This window comes from Astatotilapia calliptera, chromosome 4 (assembly GCF_964374335.1).
Source record: "Astatotilapia calliptera chromosome 4, fAstCal68.1, whole genome shotgun sequence".
Classification (NCBI taxonomy): Eukaryota; Metazoa; Chordata; class Actinopteri; order Cichliformes; family Cichlidae; genus Astatotilapia; species Astatotilapia calliptera.
The window spans coordinates 15,298,658-15,320,817 of record NC_137425.1 but is presented as its reverse complement, the minus strand read 5'-3'; the positions used below and the strand labels follow the sequence as shown (position 1 = coordinate 15,320,817).

The 22,160-nt window shown below is 38.4% G+C and overlaps 1 protein-coding gene and 1 long non-coding RNA gene across 2 annotated transcripts in view; both read right to left on the bottom strand.

Annotated features, from left to right (window-relative positions):
* Positions 1-1,873: 1,873 nt before the first annotated feature.
* On the bottom strand, positions 1,874-6,907 carry LOC145428267 (uncharacterized). The gene is made up of 5 exons (XR_013908515.1): positions 6,900-6,907; positions 3,911-4,041; positions 3,705-3,786; positions 3,548-3,617; positions 1,874-3,052 (listed from the first exon to the last, which is right to left on the bottom strand). It is a non-coding gene; the product is annotated as an uncharacterized LOC145428267 (long non-coding RNA).
* A 5,527-nt stretch (positions 6,908-12,434) lies between these two features.
* The window catches only part of LOC145428456 (nuclear GTPase SLIP-GC-like), a 58,187-nt gene continuing 48,461 nt past the window's right edge, over positions 12,435-22,160 (bottom strand). The window contains exons 5-13 of the mRNA XM_080300672.1: positions 15,879-16,079; positions 15,629-15,801; positions 14,913-14,967; positions 14,737-14,824; positions 14,526-14,647; positions 13,635-13,811; positions 13,390-13,544; positions 13,154-13,271; positions 12,435-12,581 (exon numbers count right to left, since the gene is read on the bottom strand). Of these exons, the coding sequence (XP_080156798.1) occupies positions 12,435-12,581; positions 13,154-13,271; positions 13,390-13,544; positions 13,635-13,811; positions 14,526-14,647; positions 14,737-14,824; positions 14,913-14,967; positions 15,629-15,801; positions 15,879-16,079 (1,236 nt within the window). The remainder of the gene's footprint in view (positions 12,582-13,153; positions 13,272-13,389; positions 13,545-13,634; positions 13,812-14,525; positions 14,648-14,736; positions 14,825-14,912; positions 14,968-15,628; positions 15,802-15,878; positions 16,080-22,160) is intronic.

The following is a 22,160-nucleotide window of genomic DNA, read 5'->3' as shown; positions in this document are numbered from 1 at the left end:
GAAATTATTAGTTTCAACAGCTGATTGTTATGATGAAGAAAAGAATAAGTAGCTGTAGTTAAATGTAAGCCACAAGAAGCTCAATTGAAAACACGTAAAAACATTTCTGTGCCTGAGTACTCTGCCTTTGTTGTCTGTCATGTTTTAGCATGCATATATTTAATATCAAGTGCTTATAGCTGTAAGTTGCACACAGACAGTCACATAATGTAGTTGTTCTGAAAATACAATATTTTAATGTATATGATTTATTACTTCAAGGGCTTTAATTACCAGTTCGTGCATTGTTTTGTTCTTTATGCTAAGTGTACTATAAAATGTATAGTACTCTGAGTCTGACTCTGAGTCGTATCAGGGTGTTTTAGTATTTGGTTTAAATGCCTAATGAAACGGAAAAAGGATAAATATCTGTGTTTACACTCTGGCATGCTGTTACATTAATGTAGCTTCACACGACCACAGATGCACAGCCGGCATTCAGTGTGGACTTTGTTTCAGAAATGACTGAAGAAAAATAAATTTACAAGACCAAGAAACAATATAAGACATTTTAATGAAATAGTATTTCTGAAATATTGTGTGAACTGATGCGTTCACTGCAGCACCACGCTGACTTCATATTTGTGCACTTGTAGCATTCAGCATTGATGTTTTTCTCCCACATTGCTGTGTGTGTCTTTTAAAGGATGATTTATTTCATTTAAAATGTCAGATTGTCTTTTTTCTTCAATGTCCAGAATAAAATCTGAAATTATTTAAATTTTCATTGAATTTAATTCACAATACAGTTAAATTATAACCTAGCTAAACTAACCTAACTATAACTTAGCCATAAGTTTTTGACATGAGCTTCTTTTCTGTTGTTTGCTTTACCGATGTTTCATGACCCAGTAAATACGTTCAGCATGGTTTCAAACAAGGATCCTACTTAGATATTAAATTCTCGCCTATGATAAGGTAATAAAGCCACATATGAACAGCGGTTATGTTTATTTTTCAAAAATCTCTAAAAATAATTTACTGTATTTACACAAACTATGTAAAACATCATAAATAAAATATAATAAGGACAAAAATAAAATACTAATATACAGAAAAGGTCCTTAGTTTTAGATTGTAGAATAATTTTTGTGTAGTGTTTAAAACTACAGTAGTGTGAAAATGTATTTGTCACCTACCTGATTTTCTTTTTTTTTTTCTTGTATGTTTGTCACATTTTAATGTTTCAAATCCTCAAACAGGGCATTTAGGAAGGAACGCTGGTTTGAATGGGGAGTCGAGGAGGGCATTTACGTGAAAAGGCAAAGATCATCTCTGAATCGAGGAGGGGGAATAAGGGTACATCTTTCGCCATCTTACAATGCTGTGATTGTAGACATTCCCAAAGTCTGTGATTGGTACTCAAGGCAAATAATCAATGGTCATGACAATTTGCATATTAATGATCAAGAAACTGACCTCGCAGTCCATTGTTTATTCAGTGGGCTAGTTTCAGTCCTTGTGCAATGTGCTGTTTATAAGGTTGGAGAAACCTGCAGTCAGCTGAGACTGAAGAAGTCACTTGGATAAGGATGTTTCTCCCTCTCACGCTACGTCCAGATGAACAGAATCAACCTTTTGGGACCTTCATTTAGAAACTCCATTTTGTCTTTACTAGTATTATTTTTGTTTGATTTTTAAATTTGTTTGCTGTTCTGAAACACTGAAGTATGACAAACAAGAAAATAGGAAATCAGGAAAGGAGTAAACACTTTTTCACACCACTGTATGTTTGTCACGCAATGCAATCAATTTTTTGGTGATTTTAGGGTAAAAAGATCTGGGTTAAAAAAAACAAAACAAAACTGTTTCTATCTAATGATTACAATAAATATTTGCTTGCACGTAAGATTTATTGAACAGTATACAATATCAAATGCATGCATTCTTTTAGAATCAGTACAGATGAAGCAAGAAAGCTAAATGATATACTAGCTGCATCACAGTGTGCTGCATTAATTAACATTTAAATGCTCTATGCAACAATCTCAGTTTTGTTAATCTTTTTCTTTAACAACTGCATGGTCACTTAAAATTATGAGATGTAAATATCTTTGTATCACCAGTGTAATAAAGGAAGCACCTTAGTACCTTTTTGTAATGACATCACTAAGGTTACAGGAAACATGACAGTAAATGCTAAACGTGAATGAACTGTTACAGGAAGAAATAAAGTATGGTGGGTGGAAGAAACACGAGAGAATTACTGAAGACAAAAATCAAAACAGGAATTTAACAATATGCACAGAAGTAATTAAAATTTTAAACATTTAACGTAACAAAAAATAACAAAGAAACAACCTGAACCTAAACTCAAACTGTAATATATTCACCAATAATTCCAAACCCAGAAAAAGCAAAATGGCAGGGAGATGACAGAAGTAGCTGATGATTTCCTACAGCTTTACTTAGAGCCATTTCTCACTATTTGTCATGTACACATATTGTATAACTGCAACAAACAAGTATTTGTCATTAGAACTGTGATGTAAGATTGGTACCTTTTCAGTGCTGGATGAGGCTCAATGTTTAACTGATAAGCACTTACATTAAAATAAATGTTCCCGTCCCAATGAACCAACAGTATACACATCAACTTAAAACATTAAATTATGATATTTAAAACAAGCAACAAAATCAAAATGCTTTTGGAAACCGTAATCTCAGACTCTTACAATTAAAATCATAAATCTCAGGTTTGAATGGAGAATGCATTACATGTCTTCCCGCTCTGCTATAAGGGATTAAAAACTACTACAAATTTTTAAAAAGAAAGAAATCAAAACATGATTTAGACACTCGTGATTAACACCTTAATATTAGCAGTTTTAATTGATATCTATAATATTCAAGATGCTTTTTGTATAAAATTCATTAAAAAGTCAAAAGTACACATAAACACAACATTAAAAGAGAGCAAAACAAATATTACTGTGATAATATGTAAAGACCTCGTGTCTCTAATCAGTGTTTCCTCAGGGATGTCCTGTGGGTTATCAGGCCTCAGCTGTTTCTGTGGAGCAAATGAAAAATGGGTGCTGGATGGATCAGTTAAATTTAAATAAAAACCAGTGCTGTCACCGTTAATCTCGTTAACGTGAACCGATCCATGTTAACACGTCAAAACTGGCAAATCCCTGTTAACGAGTTAACGAAGATTAGTACCTGTGAGGGGTTACTCGGCATTAGCGTGTTCACGCAGACGCTTTAACGCCGTCATCACGACTAACACGATTAATAATTAACTCATCTGGAGAACAGACTGACTCAAAATCCTCTGAATGTTTCTGTCAACGCATTTCAGGCAGTTTGTCCGAAATTTGTCTATTCTGCACTACAGATGGGTTGAGTGCATTAAAATGTTTATCGTGTTAACTTTGATGACGTGTATTAACATGATTAATGCTAACAGCACTAAAAACATTGTTCAAAATAATCAGAAAAATAGTTCATGATCACAGCCTTTTAAACAATTTGTGACATTTTAAGATTTACCCAGTGTGGTTACTTTTTTTCATCTTGATCGCCATTAAGTTCATCACAGTGTTTCTTCACCATCTCAAGATGTTCCAAAACATCTAAAAACAAAGTATTTGTATTTATTAAATATTTATTGTTAGTGTTTGTATTGAGAGGATTCCTAACACTTTATATATTCTGTTTACCTGGCAGTGAGCAGGCCTCAGTCTTGAGTGAGTGTTCAATGGACTCCTCCATGGTTTTCTTCAGCGTCCTCAGGACAGTTTCCTAATTTATCATCAAAGCCTTTGTTACTTTTTAAATAGGCAACTATTGAATCCAAGAATAACTGGACAAGAGATAAATTATTGGTTTGATATGTTTCAAGACTGCTTGAAAAAAAACAAAAAACCTTCAAATCGTTCAACTGCTCCAACATGGCATTTTTTGCCTCTTCAAACATGTACTTCTTTGACTCCACATGTCTCTCAATAGTGTCCCTCATCCTCTTCAGGGTGCCTGGTCCTTCAAATGCTGCTGCTTCTACAAGGAGACAATCATTTTCATGCACAGTTGAATAGAAATACTGAATTTTTCTAACCATAAGGCGCATCGGATTATAAGGCGCATTAAGCAAAACAAAACAGTAAGATAAGTCAAATTTTACTCAACTCATTCTTCTTGCTTCCTCCACTTTCGTATGTGAAATGTGAAAATGAAAATTACCTGAAGCGCCTCAATGCTATGCTTTATATTAACCAAAATGTCATATAACTGTATAGTGTAGTATTAAGTGGACACGGCCCTGATAATAAAGGCATTAGACTACGTGTCCTTTAGTGGTAGAATGTTGGAGACTCTCGCCCACATTTGTCTGTAGAAGTAGATAACAGGGAATCATCTCTCAGTGGAAATGTACTAGAATACTGTGGTTTAGACTAGAGTGAGACAGCTTGTAATAAAACTGTTAAGCGCACACTGCCATTTGGAGATTCACTGCAGTGTCATGTAGGACGCATCTCCCTTCTGGAAGTAATAAAAGTGTAAAATGGTCTAGTGAGCAGTGTGTTGTCTTCCATTAGATGCCTATGAGGAATCGAAAGAACTCGGTGAAGTGTTGATATTTAACACGTAACATTGATTCATTATTGTTGAATTCTCTCACAGCTGCTCTACTCCCATGTTGTTGCACTATATTAATGACTAACCTCGTATTGTGGATGGATTATCTCAGCTGTTCTCCTGACTGAAGTTTGGTCCGTTTACAGCATCTTGACATGTGAATGCATTTCTCCCTAATCATCGGGAACCCCCACATTAACTTTCATCGAGTGGAAAAAAGTTAGCATTCATCCTCCAGCTTCACTGTGTTTATGTTATGCAAACATAGGTATGTTCCTAGCGATTATGTAGCACATCATTATATACCAGCTAGTCCAACTTCAGTGTATAAAAGGCTCTGAGATTTTATGTCCTGCAATATTGTTTGGGGTGGAGTTGTGGGAAATGACATAGGCAGAGGTTTGAGGTACTGCACTGCTGCTCCAGAAGGGAAGATTGTATTTCTGAGTTAGTTCTGTTACCTCCTCGTGTAAGTTGTGTTCCTGTTTGCCATTCTTCACCGTGATGCTCCGAGTGTTAAGTTCATGACTAGAAGTAAATTTCCTTAAATATGTTATTTGGCATGTGCCACTGGCTGCTGCCATTATGTAGTAGTTTATTTGGCCACACGACGGCACCAAAGTTCCTTGTCAATGGTTAGGGTGAATGTTTCTGCTTATAGTATCGCATTACCACTGTGCTTAATTGGAGTTATTATATATTAAGTCATGGATATATTTATATGGATGTGTTGGTTTATTTCATTGGATATTTTTGAGTTTATATTAGTTTAGCTTCTGCAGTAATATATATATTCGGTCTCATGGCAATTTATTTGTTACTACAGACTGCTGGCAACACTGAGCATCTAGTTGGCAATAAAACGGCCGGCGGTGACAATCCAGCAAAGTGGAAGCGTCTTGTCCTCCTTCCTGTATCCTGACCGATACACCATCTTGTTAGCTGCTAAACCTAAAAGAACTAGCCCTGTTGAGGAGTACTTGTGGTGAGGGCTAGTTCTTTTAGGTTCAGCAGCTAACAAGATGGTGTATCGGTCAGGATACAGGAAGGAGGACAACAGGCTTCCACTTTGCTGGATTGTCACCGCCAGCTGTTTTATTGCCACCTAGATGCTCAGTGTTGCCAGCAGTCTGTAGTAACAAACAAGTTGCCATGAGTATATAAATATATACAGCAACAGCTTCACTAAGATACATATAAAGAATTAAATGAAATAAACCAACACATCCATCTGAATATACACATAACAGGACATATATAATTTGAACTACGCCAATCTTACATCTCTTGCTCCAAACACAGAAAAGGACACAATTAAACACAGTGAGAATGTCATACATAGCCGAAGCATCCACTCTAACTGTAAACAAAGGTCTTTGGCGCCATCGTGTGGCCGAATAAAATTACTACATAATGGCGGCGGCCGGCGGCACATGCTTCGAGTCACGAGATGAAAAAATGCGGTGCTACAATGCGGTAGAATGTAACTAAAGCCGCGGCCAACATCAGAATCGGAAAATGAACATATTTAAGGAAACTTACTTCCAGTCATGAACTTAACACTCGGAGCATCACGTGAAGGATGGCAACCAGGAACACAGCTTACGAGGTAACAGAACTAACACTGAAAAAATCTCCCCTTCTCGAGTAGCATCGCGATACCCCCAACTTCTGCCTACGTCATTTCCTACGACTCCACCCCACACAATATTGCAGAACATAGACATAAAATCCCAGAGCCTTTTATACAAGCCCTCACCTAACACTTCTAAACATTCAGTAACCCTACAAAAGTCACTGCTGTTTAGTTTTCTCTCTTCATTTATGTCTGAAGTGATAGCAGAGCTATACATTTTGATTTTTTCAAAAATCTCTCAGTCAGAACATGGTATATCATATTTAGGTGGAAACTAGTGAGCTAACTTCCTGCTAACTTCTAACTCAGCTAAATTTAATAAATTTTGTTTTCATGGATGTCTGGTTGTTAAACGGATTACGACTGGGATTATGCCGCGAGGCTGCTGATTATGGTAGCCGTAATGTTCCGACAATCCATCAAGCGATGTGGCTTCGTAGCTTACCAAAGTAGTACTAAAACATTTTTGACAGATTTTTGAACGCTGTGTACCACTTAAAATCAATTCGAGGTCAGTAGGCATAACCAGAATTCATACATAGGGCGCACCGGATTATAAGGCCCACTGTTGATTTTTGAGAAACTAAAGGATTTTAAGTGTGCCTTATAGTGCGAAAAATAAGGTAATTCACCCCTTTCTTACCTTTGTAGCATCCTGTCAGTGGTAGACATTGTTTAAAACACAAGTAAGAGAAATGAGACAACTGCAGACCGACTCAGAGAGTAATTAGAAAACGTGCGCACGGGTGAATGTCTCTCTGAGAAGACAGACACCCCGAGCACAGGCTCGCTGCTTTATTTATAAGGCAAAAATGGGTTACATAGTACTTCCTTTTTTAACAGATGTTGACGAGAGGTTAAGCATTAAATCAACTTATCTGATCTTTCACACACTGGGATTAAAAATACAGAAGTATATCATGCTTTATCTGACATCACAGACATTATAGGAAAGAATGCATCATTATATCATGCTGTCAAAACATCTCAAACATTTCAGACACTTAAGTAAGGAATGCATTATGTTCTCTTTAACAATAAACTTGGTTAGCTGATTCTTCAACAATAGGCTTGGTTATGTGAAAATATATGAACACACTAAATATAAGGCACACTTGGTTAGAATATAAGGCCTACTTGATTATATTGTATTATAGAGATTTGGTTATAGTGTATAATGTAGAAAATCTCTTAACATTTCCCTCCTGTTGTTAATATATTTCACATGTTTAATATCAATGCATAGTCACTTGTTAAATCACATTTTCAACTTGCATATCATTCAGTGAAGTATCTAAACATCAGCTCTGTTAAGATTAAGATTATCATAGACATTCTCTTCTCTGGTCTCTCTAGTTAGCATATCATACTGGCGAAAGGGATCCTCCATATCTCTCTGGATCAAAACAAAATTTCCTAAAGTACGATTAAACATACTCATCACCATGCGTCTCAGACAAGGGATAATACAAGCAGCAAAAATGCAAAATAGGAACATCACAGTACATAGGGCCAACAGGCCTTTAATCAGCAAAGATTTCCAGGAGCCGCTCAGCAACCAGTCCCACCAGCCATGCTCATCGGTTACGTAGTCCTGTTGCTGAGCGTCTCTTAGTTGTCTCAGAACATTCAAAGCATTTGTCATGTTTAATGAGTGTATGTTGTCAGGTATGTAAGTACAACATGTCTTGTTGAACAGTACGCAGAGACCTCCTTTCTCTGCAAGAATGAGGTCCAAAGCTACTCGGTGTTGCATGACAGTGATGCGGATTGCATCAATTTCTTCATTCTGTGATTTGTCAATGCGGGTGGAAGCGTTCAAAAACAGTCCAAAGCGATAGTCTAAAGTCTCTATTCGTAGTGCGTGTTTTCCTACTCCTGTCCAGGGAAACAGAGAGTGCATTACCTTCTGGCCGTTGGTCCAGAGTTGTAACTTACAAGCACTTAAGCACAACAGCTTTGGGGCTGGGGCTGGTGGCTCTTCTTCTCCTAGATTCATCATGCTGGCTCTCTGCATTCCAGGCGTCCCCGGTGTTGTCATTGGTTCCTCTCTTTGGTGGGATGGGTCACTCTTTATTATGTGTTTGTTCTTCAGGGCGACCAGGCACACCCGGGCTCCAAGTGAGGAGACCACTGGCGAGAAGGTAAAGGGCGGGGTATACCCAATTCGGCCCTTTCCTTCACCAGGGGATCACTTGAGAGTCGGGGGAACCGGCGTCTTATTGTGGTGCAAACACTCTCTTCACGTGACTTTGATGGATCCACGAAGGTCTTTCAGCGATTTTGCAAGCTGTTGGTGTAGTAAGCAGCACCTGATGGGGACCCTCCCACCGTGGAGAACTCCAGTTTTTCCGCTGGAGGACTTTAATCAGAATCCAATCACCGGGGTTCAACCTGCAAGAGACTGGAGATAGATCACTCGGCAGTTTTATGCAAAGATTTTGGAAGGACTGGTTTGCCATTACACATCATGAGGTTGTCTTTTAATTCTGCTCCATCTCTCAACCAAGATTTTTGTTCACTCAGTGATGCTGTTTTCTGCTTCTGGGGTCCATTGTATTTTGTCTTTTAATGCTAGGTCTTTACCATAAATGAGGTTCTGTAGTGGCTGGGCCAGCAGTGCATACTCTGGAATCCAGCATCTACAGAAATTGCACAGACCTAAATAACTCATCATTTGTTGTTTAGTAATTGGCTTTGGAGCATTTTGTACAGCTACTTTTCTGCTGTCTAACAGCTGCCTGCCTTGTCCTGTCAGTTTGTGGCCAAGGTATGTCACTTCCTGGCTCCACAACTGCAATTTATGCTGTGATACTTTATGGCCTTGCTCTGCGAGATGTTGCAAAACTATCAGTGTGTTTGCTTTGCACTCATCCTGTGTATGGCCTGTAATCAATATATCATCTACATACAGCAGGAATTGCCCTGGAGCAGGGAGGGAGCAAGATGACATTGATTTTCTTTAGAGCTTCTGCATACAGTGTTGGGCTATTTTGGTTTCACAGGCCTTCTGGCCCTGATGCTGACCTAACTATCAGAGTGTCATTAGAGAATCTCATTTTCACTTGAGGGATTTTTAAATACCTTCTAGTTTTTCAAAGAATTCACACGTCTTACATATTTCAAACTTTGAAGTTTTTTGTTTTGTGTATATATATATATATATATATTTTCCTAAACTTTGCATTGTTCATAGCTCACAGTTCTAAAACTGGGCATTTGTAAATCATATGCATTTGTAAATCATATGCCTAATCACTATGTGTCACCATAATCCACAAGTATTGGCACAAATTTGTTTCCAAACCAACAAAATAATCAAAAAACAAAAACAAACAAAAACATACATGAGTCAGGATACAAAAAGACAAAGAAAAATGCTGCCAGAAACAGAGCAGAAGTGTGAGGGGAAACTGAGCTCACAGACAGCTGCATGTGTTCGCTTTTAATAGCATGCAGCCTCTGTTCTAAAAAAAAACCAATAAATAAAAAATAAAAGAAAATGTGTAACATGCTTATCAACTTAGCGGTGTCCACACATTTAATTCAGCTTCATAATCCTGCAGGTTTAGTTATTATCTTACAGGGTTTGGCTTATTAGTTGTTATTATAGATGTGCTCTGTATCTCAGTAATATTTATCTAGGATAAATGACAGGTTTTCAAGCAGGTTAAGTGCCTCTATGCACCTAATTGGTTTAGATATTGCTTTTATTTTCTTCATCTCATATTTCATTATACTGAGTTTGAGCAAACCTTTAAGCTTGATGCAGACTACTTCATAACAATTGTCCATCTCACATCATACTGGCTAAGATACTTCTTGTCAATATTAATATTATATTTTTTATTAATTATTATCATCTTTTTCTCCCTATATAATAACAATAGTATATCACAATATTTTATTAGTGTATATCACTATACTACTACTGAGCCAATTTAATAGTTAGGATCATCTTACTCGGCAAACAGATAATTTATAGTTCATCCAATCTCTACAAAATTTGCTTTTTCTCTGAACAGGTTTGTGCCTAGTTTTAGACTGGTCTTCTGTTTGCCTCATCTCAGATCCAACCTTCAGATTATTATATTTTATTTTGTATCCATCAGGGACTGTGAGTGAGCTGCAGTCTCACCCACCCTCCAGGATGGAAACATTTATCTTTTCACACACTTTCCTTAATCTACCTTATGCATCTCTCTTTTTTTTTTTTTATAGAAAAGGTCTTCATATGAATGATTTCCTTTTATTTATTTCATACAATCTGGGCATGATGGGTCATAAATGCACTGATTTTTGCCGCCACAGCCACTATCTCTATGTGACATAAAAGGGGATCGGTTAGATGTTGCAATGTCACATGTCCTGAGGCTGATTTCACAATTAAAGTGTCTTTTGAAAATGTTACATTTGGGACTTCTACAGTTAAAACTGTTTTACAAGCTCCTGTGTCCCAAAACATTTTTTAACGGCACACCTTTCACATATATTACAACTGTTGGCTTGTCTTCTGAACCTAACAGTAGTTGTTCTACATTGTAAACCTCCGCTTCATCTGTTTCACTTCCTTCCTCTCGTGCTAGTCATTCATCACTTTCCTGTTCCTGAATTACACTCCTGCAGTCTCGAGCAAAGTGCCCGTTTTTTTCCACAATTACAGCATTTAATCTCTCTTTTGTCCCTTCTTTGTCCTGCCTTTTACTTTCTTTTGACTTTTTTCCTCATATAGCTCTTTTTGCAAAGCGGTTTTTAAAGCATTTATTGACTCTGGGTTGCATTTGCCTTGCCAGGCTGGACAAGAAATTTTATGTGGATTTCTCCACCTATTTGCACTGACTCTTCCTGCATTTTGACAGTTTTTTTCAAGCTTTTCTTCATCTGCTGTTAATTTTACTTTAGTTTTAGAATTACCCATTTTGAACTAATTACGTCAGAACTGTGACACCTTCTTTGGCATGAAAAAGTGGGAATGGGTTTTCAATAACAGGCTTCTACTCTCCCGCTATCCGAGAGAGCGGTTATTGATTTTACGTGATGAAGCACAACCCTTTTTCCACTTTAACCAATACGTGAGTGTACACAGGAAAAAAGTTTGAGAAGTGGTTCGACCGCTTATTGGGTCGTAAAAACAACTCACTCCTCTATTTCAACACAAACAAAGCGCGTTTTTATAATTTTTATTGAGATTTTCCGTAGGCCTATTTCATGTAACACCTTCAACCTGTTCCGTTGCAGCCACTCCCAGAGCGACCGGAACTCGTTCCGTTACAGCTGCTACCCAGAGCAACCGGAACTTTTAATAGCGATTTCTAGAATATCGCTCTTGCCTGTTGTCTCCTTAAGTCCCTCTCTTGGACTGAGATCTATCGGCGCTCACCAGGCTTACACTATTTTAAAGGAAAATCTCAATATCAACGTATTTTAACGCTTGATGGAATGCAGTGTTTCATATTCACCTTACTGTGGCGCTGCGTTTTTTGATCCGGTGCTCATCGGGTCCTGGAGCCGTGAAGGCCGAATGCTGACCGGAGATCGAATTCACGTGTCCGGGTTTTTCGTTTTACTGATCAGATTTCTTCCAGCGCAGGCGTCACGACGTCAGGACCCGATGGAGACCGTCTGTGGAAAACTAGACGTTAAAAATAACAGTCAGTTATCCGGCTACGAAGGACCAATTAAATGTCAGTGGTAGACATTGTTTAAAACACAAGTAAGAGAAATGAGACAACTGCAGACCGACTCAGAGAGTAATTAGAAAACGTGCGCACGGGTGAATGTCTCTCTGAGAAGACAGACACCCCGAGCACAGGCTCGCTGCTTTATTTATAAGGCAAAAATGGGTTACATAGTACTTCCTTTTTTAACAGATGTTGACGAGAGGTTAAGCATTAAATCAACTTATCTGATCTTTCACACACTGGGATTAAAAATACAGAAGTATATCATGCTTTATCTGACATCACAGACATTATAGGAAAGAATGCATCATTATATCATGCTGTCAAAACATCTCAAACATTTCAGACACTTAAGTAAGGAATGCATTATGTTCTCTTTAACAATAAACTTGGTTAGCTGATTCTTCAACAATAGGCTTGGTTATGTGAAAATATATGAACACACTAAATATAAGGCACACTTGGTTAGAATATAAGGCCTACTTGATTATATTGTATTATAGAGATTTGGTTATAGTGTATAATGTAGAAAATCTCTTAACACATCCTTTCATGTTACTCCTGATTGTCTCTGTCAGACTGTTGTAGATCCATTTCTTTTGTGTGAGGATGGTTTTGTTGAGCTTTGTCTTCATTTTTTTTTCCTTAGAGACATGAAATACGGATTAACATTATTTAAAACAACATTAAGGTAAAATAACTACAAGTTCAGTGTTTGAATGACTTTCTAATAATAGCTAAGCTAACAGGTTCATGGATAGGGAAGTTCCCCAGCCAACATTTATATGTGGGGCCCATATGGTTTTGAAATGGGCTGAAAAATGGGCCCCGTATAGGATTGTCCGCGGGTTCCGTGATGGCCCCATATTAAATGCCCATATAGGTGTTATGTTAGGAAAATCTGGGAACTAAATGGGCCCCAACTGGGCAAAGTACACAAAAACCCACCCGGGCCCCATAAATCAAGTTTTTTGTGGGTACCATGTGGGCACTACATAGGCTAAAAAGTGGGTTTTAAGTGGGATTGTCCGCGGGTTCCATAATGGCCCCATTTTATAAGCCCATCTCGATGTTATATTGGTAAAATCTGGGAACTAAATGGACCCCAACTGGGCAAAGCACACTGAAACCCACCTAGGCCTCATTTTTCAAGTTCTTAGTGGGTACAACATGAGGAAAACATGAGCTAAAAAGTTTGAATGGCATGATCTTTTACCTCTGTCTGGAGAAATGTCAGTTGCAGTTCGACATTTTTGTACTTTTCAATCAGTGAATCAGTGTTGAGTGAAAACGCATCAATGGCCCCATTGAAATTTCCACATTTTAGGTCGTTTCTGAATGGGGCAAAGATGTGGTTTATAATAGCAGTATTAGCAAGTTTATGATATAGTGCGATTTGGATACATGTATTGTTGTACATATTGGTGCTGTTCAGAATTCAATTATTCTCACGGGAAGGTCTTTCTGAATTTTTCATCAATGCTTTCAGTCAAATAAGACGCTAATATCATGTTGAGGTCTTTTCGCTTCCCTTTTTTTGGTTTCTGGATGCCATCATTCCTAACTGCAGACTTTAGCGTCTTGTGAAAAGATCTGCCACTTGTTTTCTGAAACAAAACAGAATTTTTATTTAATTTTTTTTAAACACATGGTCACAAAGTATCCTGAGGTTTTGATCCTGTAATTAAAACACATACACTGGGGTGTAAGAAGGACCTCAGTTTTCTTTCACATAAATTTTGGGATTTTTCAACTCCCTCACGTAGGTGTTGTTCAAAAGCTTTTGTAATGTCTTCAATTGCTTTTTTGACTCGATTATGTTGGATGCTCAAGTTCCCCTCAAGGACTGCACACACCTCGTTTTTTTGTTCAACCTGAAAAAAAAGAAAGATCATTATTTAAAGCAGTAAAACATCACATAATGGTTCTTTACTCATTTTTGAGGCGGTCTTGAGAAACCCAGGCTTTTAACAGGAATCTCATGCATAAGTTCAGTCAGACAGGTCTGTCATCATTTGTCTGCCTCTGTCTATTCGTTATGTCACTTCCATTTTTCCACACTATTGAACTCATTACTCTAGTCTGATCATTTTTTGCCTTCTGCAAATCAATCATCCTCTGTTCTCTGTGTTTTTATATGATTTTTTGTCATTCTGCCTTTCAGACTCTCATTCATGCAACTTGCCCCCTCCCCAACTTCACCTCAACCTTCCTGCGGTCACTCAGAGCCCCATCCAAACTACTATTTTCACTACCCCAAGAATCTAGACTCTCTGGGTCCTGTCCTAACTCCCATCATTTCTGTGCTCTCATTGGTTCACTGGAGTCTCATTGGTAAATAACTATTTAATCAAATTCTGTATCTCAATAAATAATATTCAGTTCTTCCAAATAATCTCTCTCCTTTCGATCACTAATAATAAATTACCACATATAGATTTATGATGTCCAGTATCCCACATTTTCAGTGAAGGTCAGCATGTCTTACAATATATGTTAGTAAACTTTAGTGAACATTTTATGAACATTTTTATTTTATGCATTTTCTTTAAGAAGATTATGAATGAGGCTTTATTGCCTGATCTTACCACTTCTCTGCTTTTGGCTCCTTGAATCAAAGACAGAATCCCATGAGCTCCAGACACATAGTTTGAGGTCTCTGAAAAAGCGTCATTTAGATTTTTCAAAATTTCCTTGAGTTTCAGTATTTCTGTTATAAATTGAAAAAGAAATATAAATCTGAGCAATACATTTTCTGTTACACAAAAACATACCATCACTGGTAGTGACTTCACCTACCATTGACATCTGGATTTACATTCTCCCCTTTGAGGAACTCTTTGGAGCTCACTGTGAAGACTTGGAAACTATCCTCACTGAAGTGATTCTGAGAACATTTTTGTTAGTCAGTTTTTATTTTTGGACCGTTTAAGAAAATAATTGTTTTAGATTTTGCTGTCAGATTGTAAATTTACCGTAATCGTTTCCCGCTTTTTGAATTCATTCTTCACTGCTTTCTTGACTTTGTTTCTTTTAGAAAGGAAATAAAAATTGGATGTAAAAGTAATTTATTGTTAGTATTGTAATGGAAAATTTCAATTATTCTTATTTAAGGTTCAAGCATTTGTGTGCATACTTAGTTGTGGCACTGTAATGAAAACTTCCACTGAGCAGTCTAAAACTAGATGAACTTATTTCAGCCTCAGTAGTTGAAAAAATAACTCCTTTTGCAGGTGGTGATAACGGCAAGAGCACGAAACAGGATACGCATTGTTCAGTTAGGTTTCAGAGCGAGCTGCGTCATGTGCTGTATGATCACTTTCGGACTTCCTCACTTTTTTGGGGAATAAATAAAGGTGAGAGCTGCACTTCTGTTTCAGAGACTGCATGACGGCGCCTGACTGCGTGTGCTCTCTCTCATGCGCATGATAATAACGAATGTTCATTACAGCCGAATGTGTCTGTGGACTTTGTTAATTAAATTTCTACAACAGTATTTATCTAATTAAAAACTTATTAAAACACATATACATCGATTTTTTTTAAATGTATAACTTTTAATAATGACTTTTAAACAAAGTCTTTTAAACTTTTAAAGCAACAAAAAAGTGAATCATATGGTCACCATGTGTATCTGTAACTATCTGTGTAACTTTCTTTGTAATTTGATTTTTTTGTATATTTGACTTACATATCATCTGGTTTTTCATGATCTGACTTGGTGCAGATAAAATGAATTTGCTGACACTCGCCACCATTTCCCAGCAGGCTGCTGGCACCTTCCAGGATGTCCCAGGCTTCTCTTTCTGATGCTGCTCGAGTCATTTCAGTCACAATCCACACTGTAGAACAACTGGCAATAAACTGAAAAGGAAATGAATACATGTAAATTATAAATAACTAATGCTTTGAAGAAAGATAACATGACTTCTGTGAATTACCTCTGTCCACATTTGATCTCTGCTTCTATTAGAGTCACCGTTTCCAGGAAGGTCCACGAGTGTGACATGATCAAGAAAATCATTGTCTGGCACTTTGACAGTCACACACTTCACAAGTGGCCAGTACCACCTCTTTACTTCTTCTGTCTCATTTGACTCACTTCTTGTATATCTCACAAATTTTTCAGACAACCCTTCAGCCTGCAAAAACAAACAAACAAGATAAATACAAGCCAATTGAATGTATGTGCTCATAACAAAGATTTTAATGATTGCATGAAAAAAGAAGATGGGAAATTAAAATAAGACATCCTAAAATCTGAAATTAAAACCAGGAAAATAAATCCAAAGTAATTAGATTTTTTTTTTTTATTAAAAAAAAAAAAAGAAACCTTTTTCATATTTTACTGTGGATCACAGTAAGTGGCCTGGTTCTTATATAGTGATTTCTTCTACTGCATGTAAACATTTTGAAGCACTTTATAAAACTTGCCTCTATGATTTTATATATGAAGGGTAAAATATATTTTTGAAAGATTTTTAATTAATTTTCAATTATATTTTGAAATATATTTCAAAATATACAAAAATTGGCCAAAAAATATATGCGCTAAAATACATTTCAAAATATATTTATATATTTTGAAATGTATTTCAAAAAATATATTTTGAAATATATTTCAAAATATACAAAAATTGGCCAAAAATATATGCGCTAAAATACATTTCAAAATATATTTATATATTTTGAAATATATTTCAAAATATATTTCAAAATATATTTTTTTACCGTATGGGTCTCCTCAGAAACCTTTTTTCTAGAGTTCCATCTGCTATTTTAAGTAGTTCTTATAACATTAATTTGGGTTTAGGGAGTCATTTTTCTCACAAATGTATTTTAATGATAACTAGATGCTGTAATGATAACACATTTATGCACTTAACATATAACTATAACATCTATGATGAATGTGGTTCAATTCAACACATGCGTTGAAGGCATTGACACATTGACTATATGTGTAAATGGCCCAGACGTGGTGCTGCAAAGTCAGATTTAGTCACTTTGCAAAACTGAAATACCAAAAACCTCCACCCCAGAGAGAAGGGTTACATCTCCTGGGTTTAGGTGTGGCTTGCCCCTCTGGGGGCGGGGGTACCTGGACCTGGGATATAGAGTATGTTTGGGGAGTGCAACTGTCTGTGCAGTGTCTATTTGTGTCTGTCTAAACGTTGGGTGAGTGCTGAGTATTTGGTTGTGCATATGGGGTGGGAATGCACGTTTGTGTTCGCGTGTGCCTGTTCGTCTGTGTCTATATGTCAGGTTGGGTCTTAGACTCAACCTCTCTGGGTACATCTCAGGCCCTCCAAAGTACGGAGGCCTATCTCCCCTCACCACACTCCCTGCCGGTGGCTGATGCCCTCAGACGTTGGTGTGTTGGTGGTCCTTGTCGACTGGGGCTGGGCGCTCATGTATGTACCGGCTCACTCCTGGTGGCTGATTGGCGGGGCCTGGCGCCTGTGGCCCGGCTGGGCCCCTTCCGGGGGATGGGATGCCCTCTGGCCTCTGGGCCTGAAGCTCGGTCCTCTCTGGCACAGCTGGCTGCCGGCAGAGCCCGCGGGCACGCCACTGCAACCCCCTCTGGCCTCTGCTCCATAGCTGCTGGGTGACCTCTCGTTTGGGGCTCTACTCAGCTCTTCCCAGGAGGGGAGCACGGTTCCCCCCCTTTTGGTGGTCCTCCTCGGGTCCTTGTACTCTGGGGCCTCTGGATATCTGGGGCCTGGATCTCCTCCATACGTGCTTCATACCCTGGTGGACGGGGCTATGGCTCCCCACACTCCCTAGCAGATCTTTACCTTTGGAATACAAGCATGCTGATCCACACAGGTATGCACACAGGTGTACACACGGGTGTTCACAGACGTGGACTACAGCTTTCTTGGCTGCTGCCTCAAAGCACATTGTGCGCTGTCTATCTTACGTGCTGCACAATATCGTTTAATATTTAGTATCTACTGTTATCTACTGCTAGCTAGTTTATTGTGATGGTGCTGTTTTTTTTTTATTATGTTGCTCTTTGTTGTTTGCTTTCTCTTCTGTTTTTTTTTCTCCATACAGGTGATCCAGGTGTTTTTATCTTTTTTTTTCTTTCTTCCCCCCCTTCTCACCGTCTCTTCTCCCCTTTGGTTTTCTTTCTCTCCCTCTCTTTCTTTCATTCTTTCTCCCTGTCCTATCCCCCAGTCATATTTGTCCCGTTTGTAGCAACCGAAAATAAAATAAATTCATAATTATAATAAAGGTCAATCAAATGGACCAATATGGCAAGGCCATGATGATCCACTTGGTAAAATAAATCCGCTTGGCATCTTTCTTGGCCTTAAGACAACAATTCTGATGGCTAAAGATCCAAACGGGACACAAAAAAGAAAAAGAAAAAAAAAAAAAGAAATACCAAAAACCGGCAAGCTGGTTCGCGGACAGATTACCAAACTGATCCATTTTTATGGAGAGTAATGTGCAATACCTGATGCCTTTTAGTGGTGAATGAGTTATTGAAATTATTTCCGATTGTTATAACATATATTCTAATTCAGACTAGATTTGAAATATATATTTGAAAGTAAACAGCTTTGACCAAACAATATAACTAAAATTTGATTTCAGGTACAAAAACACGACGAACTGTTCAGCCCTAGTTTTCATTATCAGTTAGTAAAAGTTATTCCTCAGTTGCCCATGGTTTACAGTCTGCTTAAACAAGATTGAATCATTAGCAGAAGAAATTTCTCTTGCCACTGCCTGCAATTTTTAAATCACTGAAATGAATAGTTTTATTGCACTTTTCTGTAAATAAGTAAAATAGATTTTTTTTTGTACACCACCTTTATTGTAATATCTATAGTGTCAATTCGAGATTTCAAATTGTTCCTTAGAAGTTTTATGGTTTATTTTCTTGTCGAAATTAAAAATCAGAGTATGTTTTGCTCTCAAGAGTTTGCATTGTGAATGTTTGTGTAAATGTTTAGGAATTTAAAAAAACAAAACAAAATGTTCATTTCAGTATTTGAAATTCAAAATGTTTATATACAATGTTATTGTTTAAATGTTAGGTTTTTTTTTCTTGTTTTGCTAATGTATTTTAAAGATATGACAAAATAAAAACATTTAAAAAAAAGAACAAGAAAAAGCGCATATTGTTTGGTCACAATTTTCTATCTGTTTTTTGTCCTGTCTCAGTTTGTCTTGATTGCCAAATATGTCTTGACCTGTGTTGCCACTCAGTGAAGCCTGCAATTGCATGAAAAAGTAATATGTTGAGGAAAGAGAAGTCACTACTGAGTCAATATGCATATAATTGGCTTTTCTTAAAATTGTAAATCTTAGAACTTACATGCAGCTTTTAGTCTTATTTACTGTCCTAGCATAAAGTGCCAAGTATTTAAGTCCTAATTTTGTTGATCGTAGACTGCAACTTTTTTTTAAATATATGAAAGGTGTATGTGAAATATTTTTGCATGTTGTCTTTAACAACATTCAATAAAACAGGGTATAATCAAAAGTACTGTTGTTTTTCCACATAGAGCATAAAAAACTGCAGAATTTGTGTCAGTAAGAAAAAAAAGAGGGAAGAATTGTGACAAAAATTTGATAGCTGGCCTGGCATAAAAAAAAAATATCAGCAATGAGTTCAAAACAAAAACAATTGGACGACACGGACTCAGGCGCTGTCATTGTCCTGGGTGTGACCCAGTGTTTTGTGTTATTTGTAATCATTCCCAGTATTTAGTGTTCTCTGTGCCTCCCTTATGTTTGGTCTCTGTGCTTCTCAGTTGATCTGTCTCCCGTCAGTTGTAGCCCCAAGTCAAGGCCGCGTCACTGTGTTACGTTTCCTGTTTTACTTTGAAGGTCTGTGTCCTGCATGAATGTACTTCCCTTGGGTCTCATCATGTCTGATTTCATCAAGCTCTATTCCCCTATCTATGTCTCAGTCCCCTCGTTATTGCCCATTGTATTTAAGCCCTGTGTTTCTCTGTGTCAGGGTTGTGTGTGTGTGTGTGTGTGTGTGTCCCATCATGGCTATGTTTCTCTGCGTGTTTCCCCGTGAGTTTAGTTTATTCTTTTCCAGTTTAGTTTAGTTTTGTGTTGTATGCCATTTCCTTTGCCTGCAATAAAGCTGTAGTTTTTGAGTTCATCCCTCGTGTCCAGGAGTCTGCATTTTGGGTCCAACTCCTGCCTGCACACAGCCGAATCTTGACAGGGACAGACTGGAATCACAAGTTAACTGTTCTTTTATTTACACAAAAACACCAGGTGCAGAATATATACAGGTGGGAGGGAAAGCCAGGGGTTCCAGTGGTCTGCGGGGTAGGGTCGGGGGAGAGAAACGAATCATTGTCACTCATTCTCTCCGCTTGAGAGATCCACACGCACGACACTCTAAACTGTATACATCCACGTTTAAGTTTCCACAGTTTGAGATGTCTAAGCACAGTTAGTTACATACACAAGCACACTAGAATTCACCAAGCTGGATTTACACTAACTTATCAAACTCAATAGTCCAGCAACAAGGAGATCAGAGCCACTGCCTTAAGTAGTGGCCAGAGAACAAGATGAATCACCAGTGTGTGCTTAGGAGCAGGTGCGTGGGCCAAAAGGGAAAGCTCGCAATGAGCTCCACCCAGGCAGAGTGATGAAAGAGAGGGGGAGGGCGAGCACAACCAAAACAAAGGCTTGGAAAGAGGGCACACCGGGCTGGAGCATACAGGCTTGACTTGGGACACATGGAAAATATTGGAAATGCGTATATTGCATTTTTGGTCTCCCAGAAGATGGCCCCGACCAGGTAGGAAGGTGCGAGAATGAGTTCGGGGTCTTCCTCCTCCTCTGTGGTGTTGAACTGCTGGGAGAGCGCATCCGGTTTCACGTTCCGTGATCCTGGTCTGTAGGTGAAAGAAAAGTCAAAACAGGTGAAAAACAAAGCCCACCAGGCCTGCCTGGAGTTGATACGTGTGAATGACCAAAAGTATTCCAAGTTTTTGTGGTCAGGCCATACAATGAATGGTTGTGCGGCCCTCTAGCCAGTGCCTCCATTCCTCCTATAAAAGTTTAATAGCCAACAGCTCCCAGTCCCCGATGTCATAATTATACGTTGTGGGGGAGAATTGGCGAGAGAAAAAGGCACATAGGTGGAGCGTGTCATCCTTTTGTTGAGACAGGACCGCCTGCACCCCAGAGTTAGACGCATCCACATCCACAATAAACTGCTGTAGGATGGGAGCTGTAGAAAACCTCTCTTTCAGCTGAGTGAAGGCTTGCTGAGCCGCTCTGTCCCACTGACATGGAACTTTTGGTGAGGTTAGTCTGGTGAGTGGAAGTGTGATCTTACTAAACTCTCTGATAAAATGCCGGTAAAAAAAAAGCTGAAGCTGCTGGTGATCGGAGGGTTCGGGCCACTACACCACTGCATGTACCTTTACTGGATCAGGTTTCAGATTCCCTTGCTCAATCATGTGACCCAAAAAAGCCACAGAGTTCACATGGAATTCACATTTCTCCCCCTTCACAAAAAGCCTATTTTCCAAGAAGTGATGGAGGATTTGCCTCACGTGAACCTGATGTTCAGCAACTGCCTTTGAAAAAAAAAAATCCCATGCTACCACAGGGGAAGATGAAGAGCAGATGATGCCTGTCGTGAGTGATTCAGTTATGTATTTGTCCATTCCTTCACTCTCGGGCCGAGAGAGGCTTAATAAACAACTGGAGGGAAGTGGGGCTCCCGCCCAGCGGGATAGGTCTGGTGTTTCAGATTATTATTATTACTTTTTTGGGGGGCGAGGCAGGCGGAGTAGCATCTCACAGGCAGTTCAAATGGTGATCAGTCATCTGAATTAACAATAATAATAATGGATACTTTATTGATCCCCATGGGGAAATTACTTGTTTTTCTCTGCATTTGACCCATTCACTCAGTGAAGCAGTGGGCAGCCCACTAAGCAGGCGCCCGGGGAGCAGTGTGTAGGGACGGTACCTTGCTCAGGGGTACCTCAGGGTAGCCGTTAAGTGGATTCGAACCGCCGACCTTCCGATCATGGGGCGACCACTTTACCTACTGAGCTATCCCTGCCCCTCCCCCCAATGAAAGAACAACAAGAAGAAAGAATGTCTTCGTTTACCTGCAAAACCAGAACTTAATTTTTAATCATTTTTAAATCCATCTTAACCTAATCCAAATATTGTATTTAGGAAGAACATCCTCCTGAATAACTTATTCTGAGGTT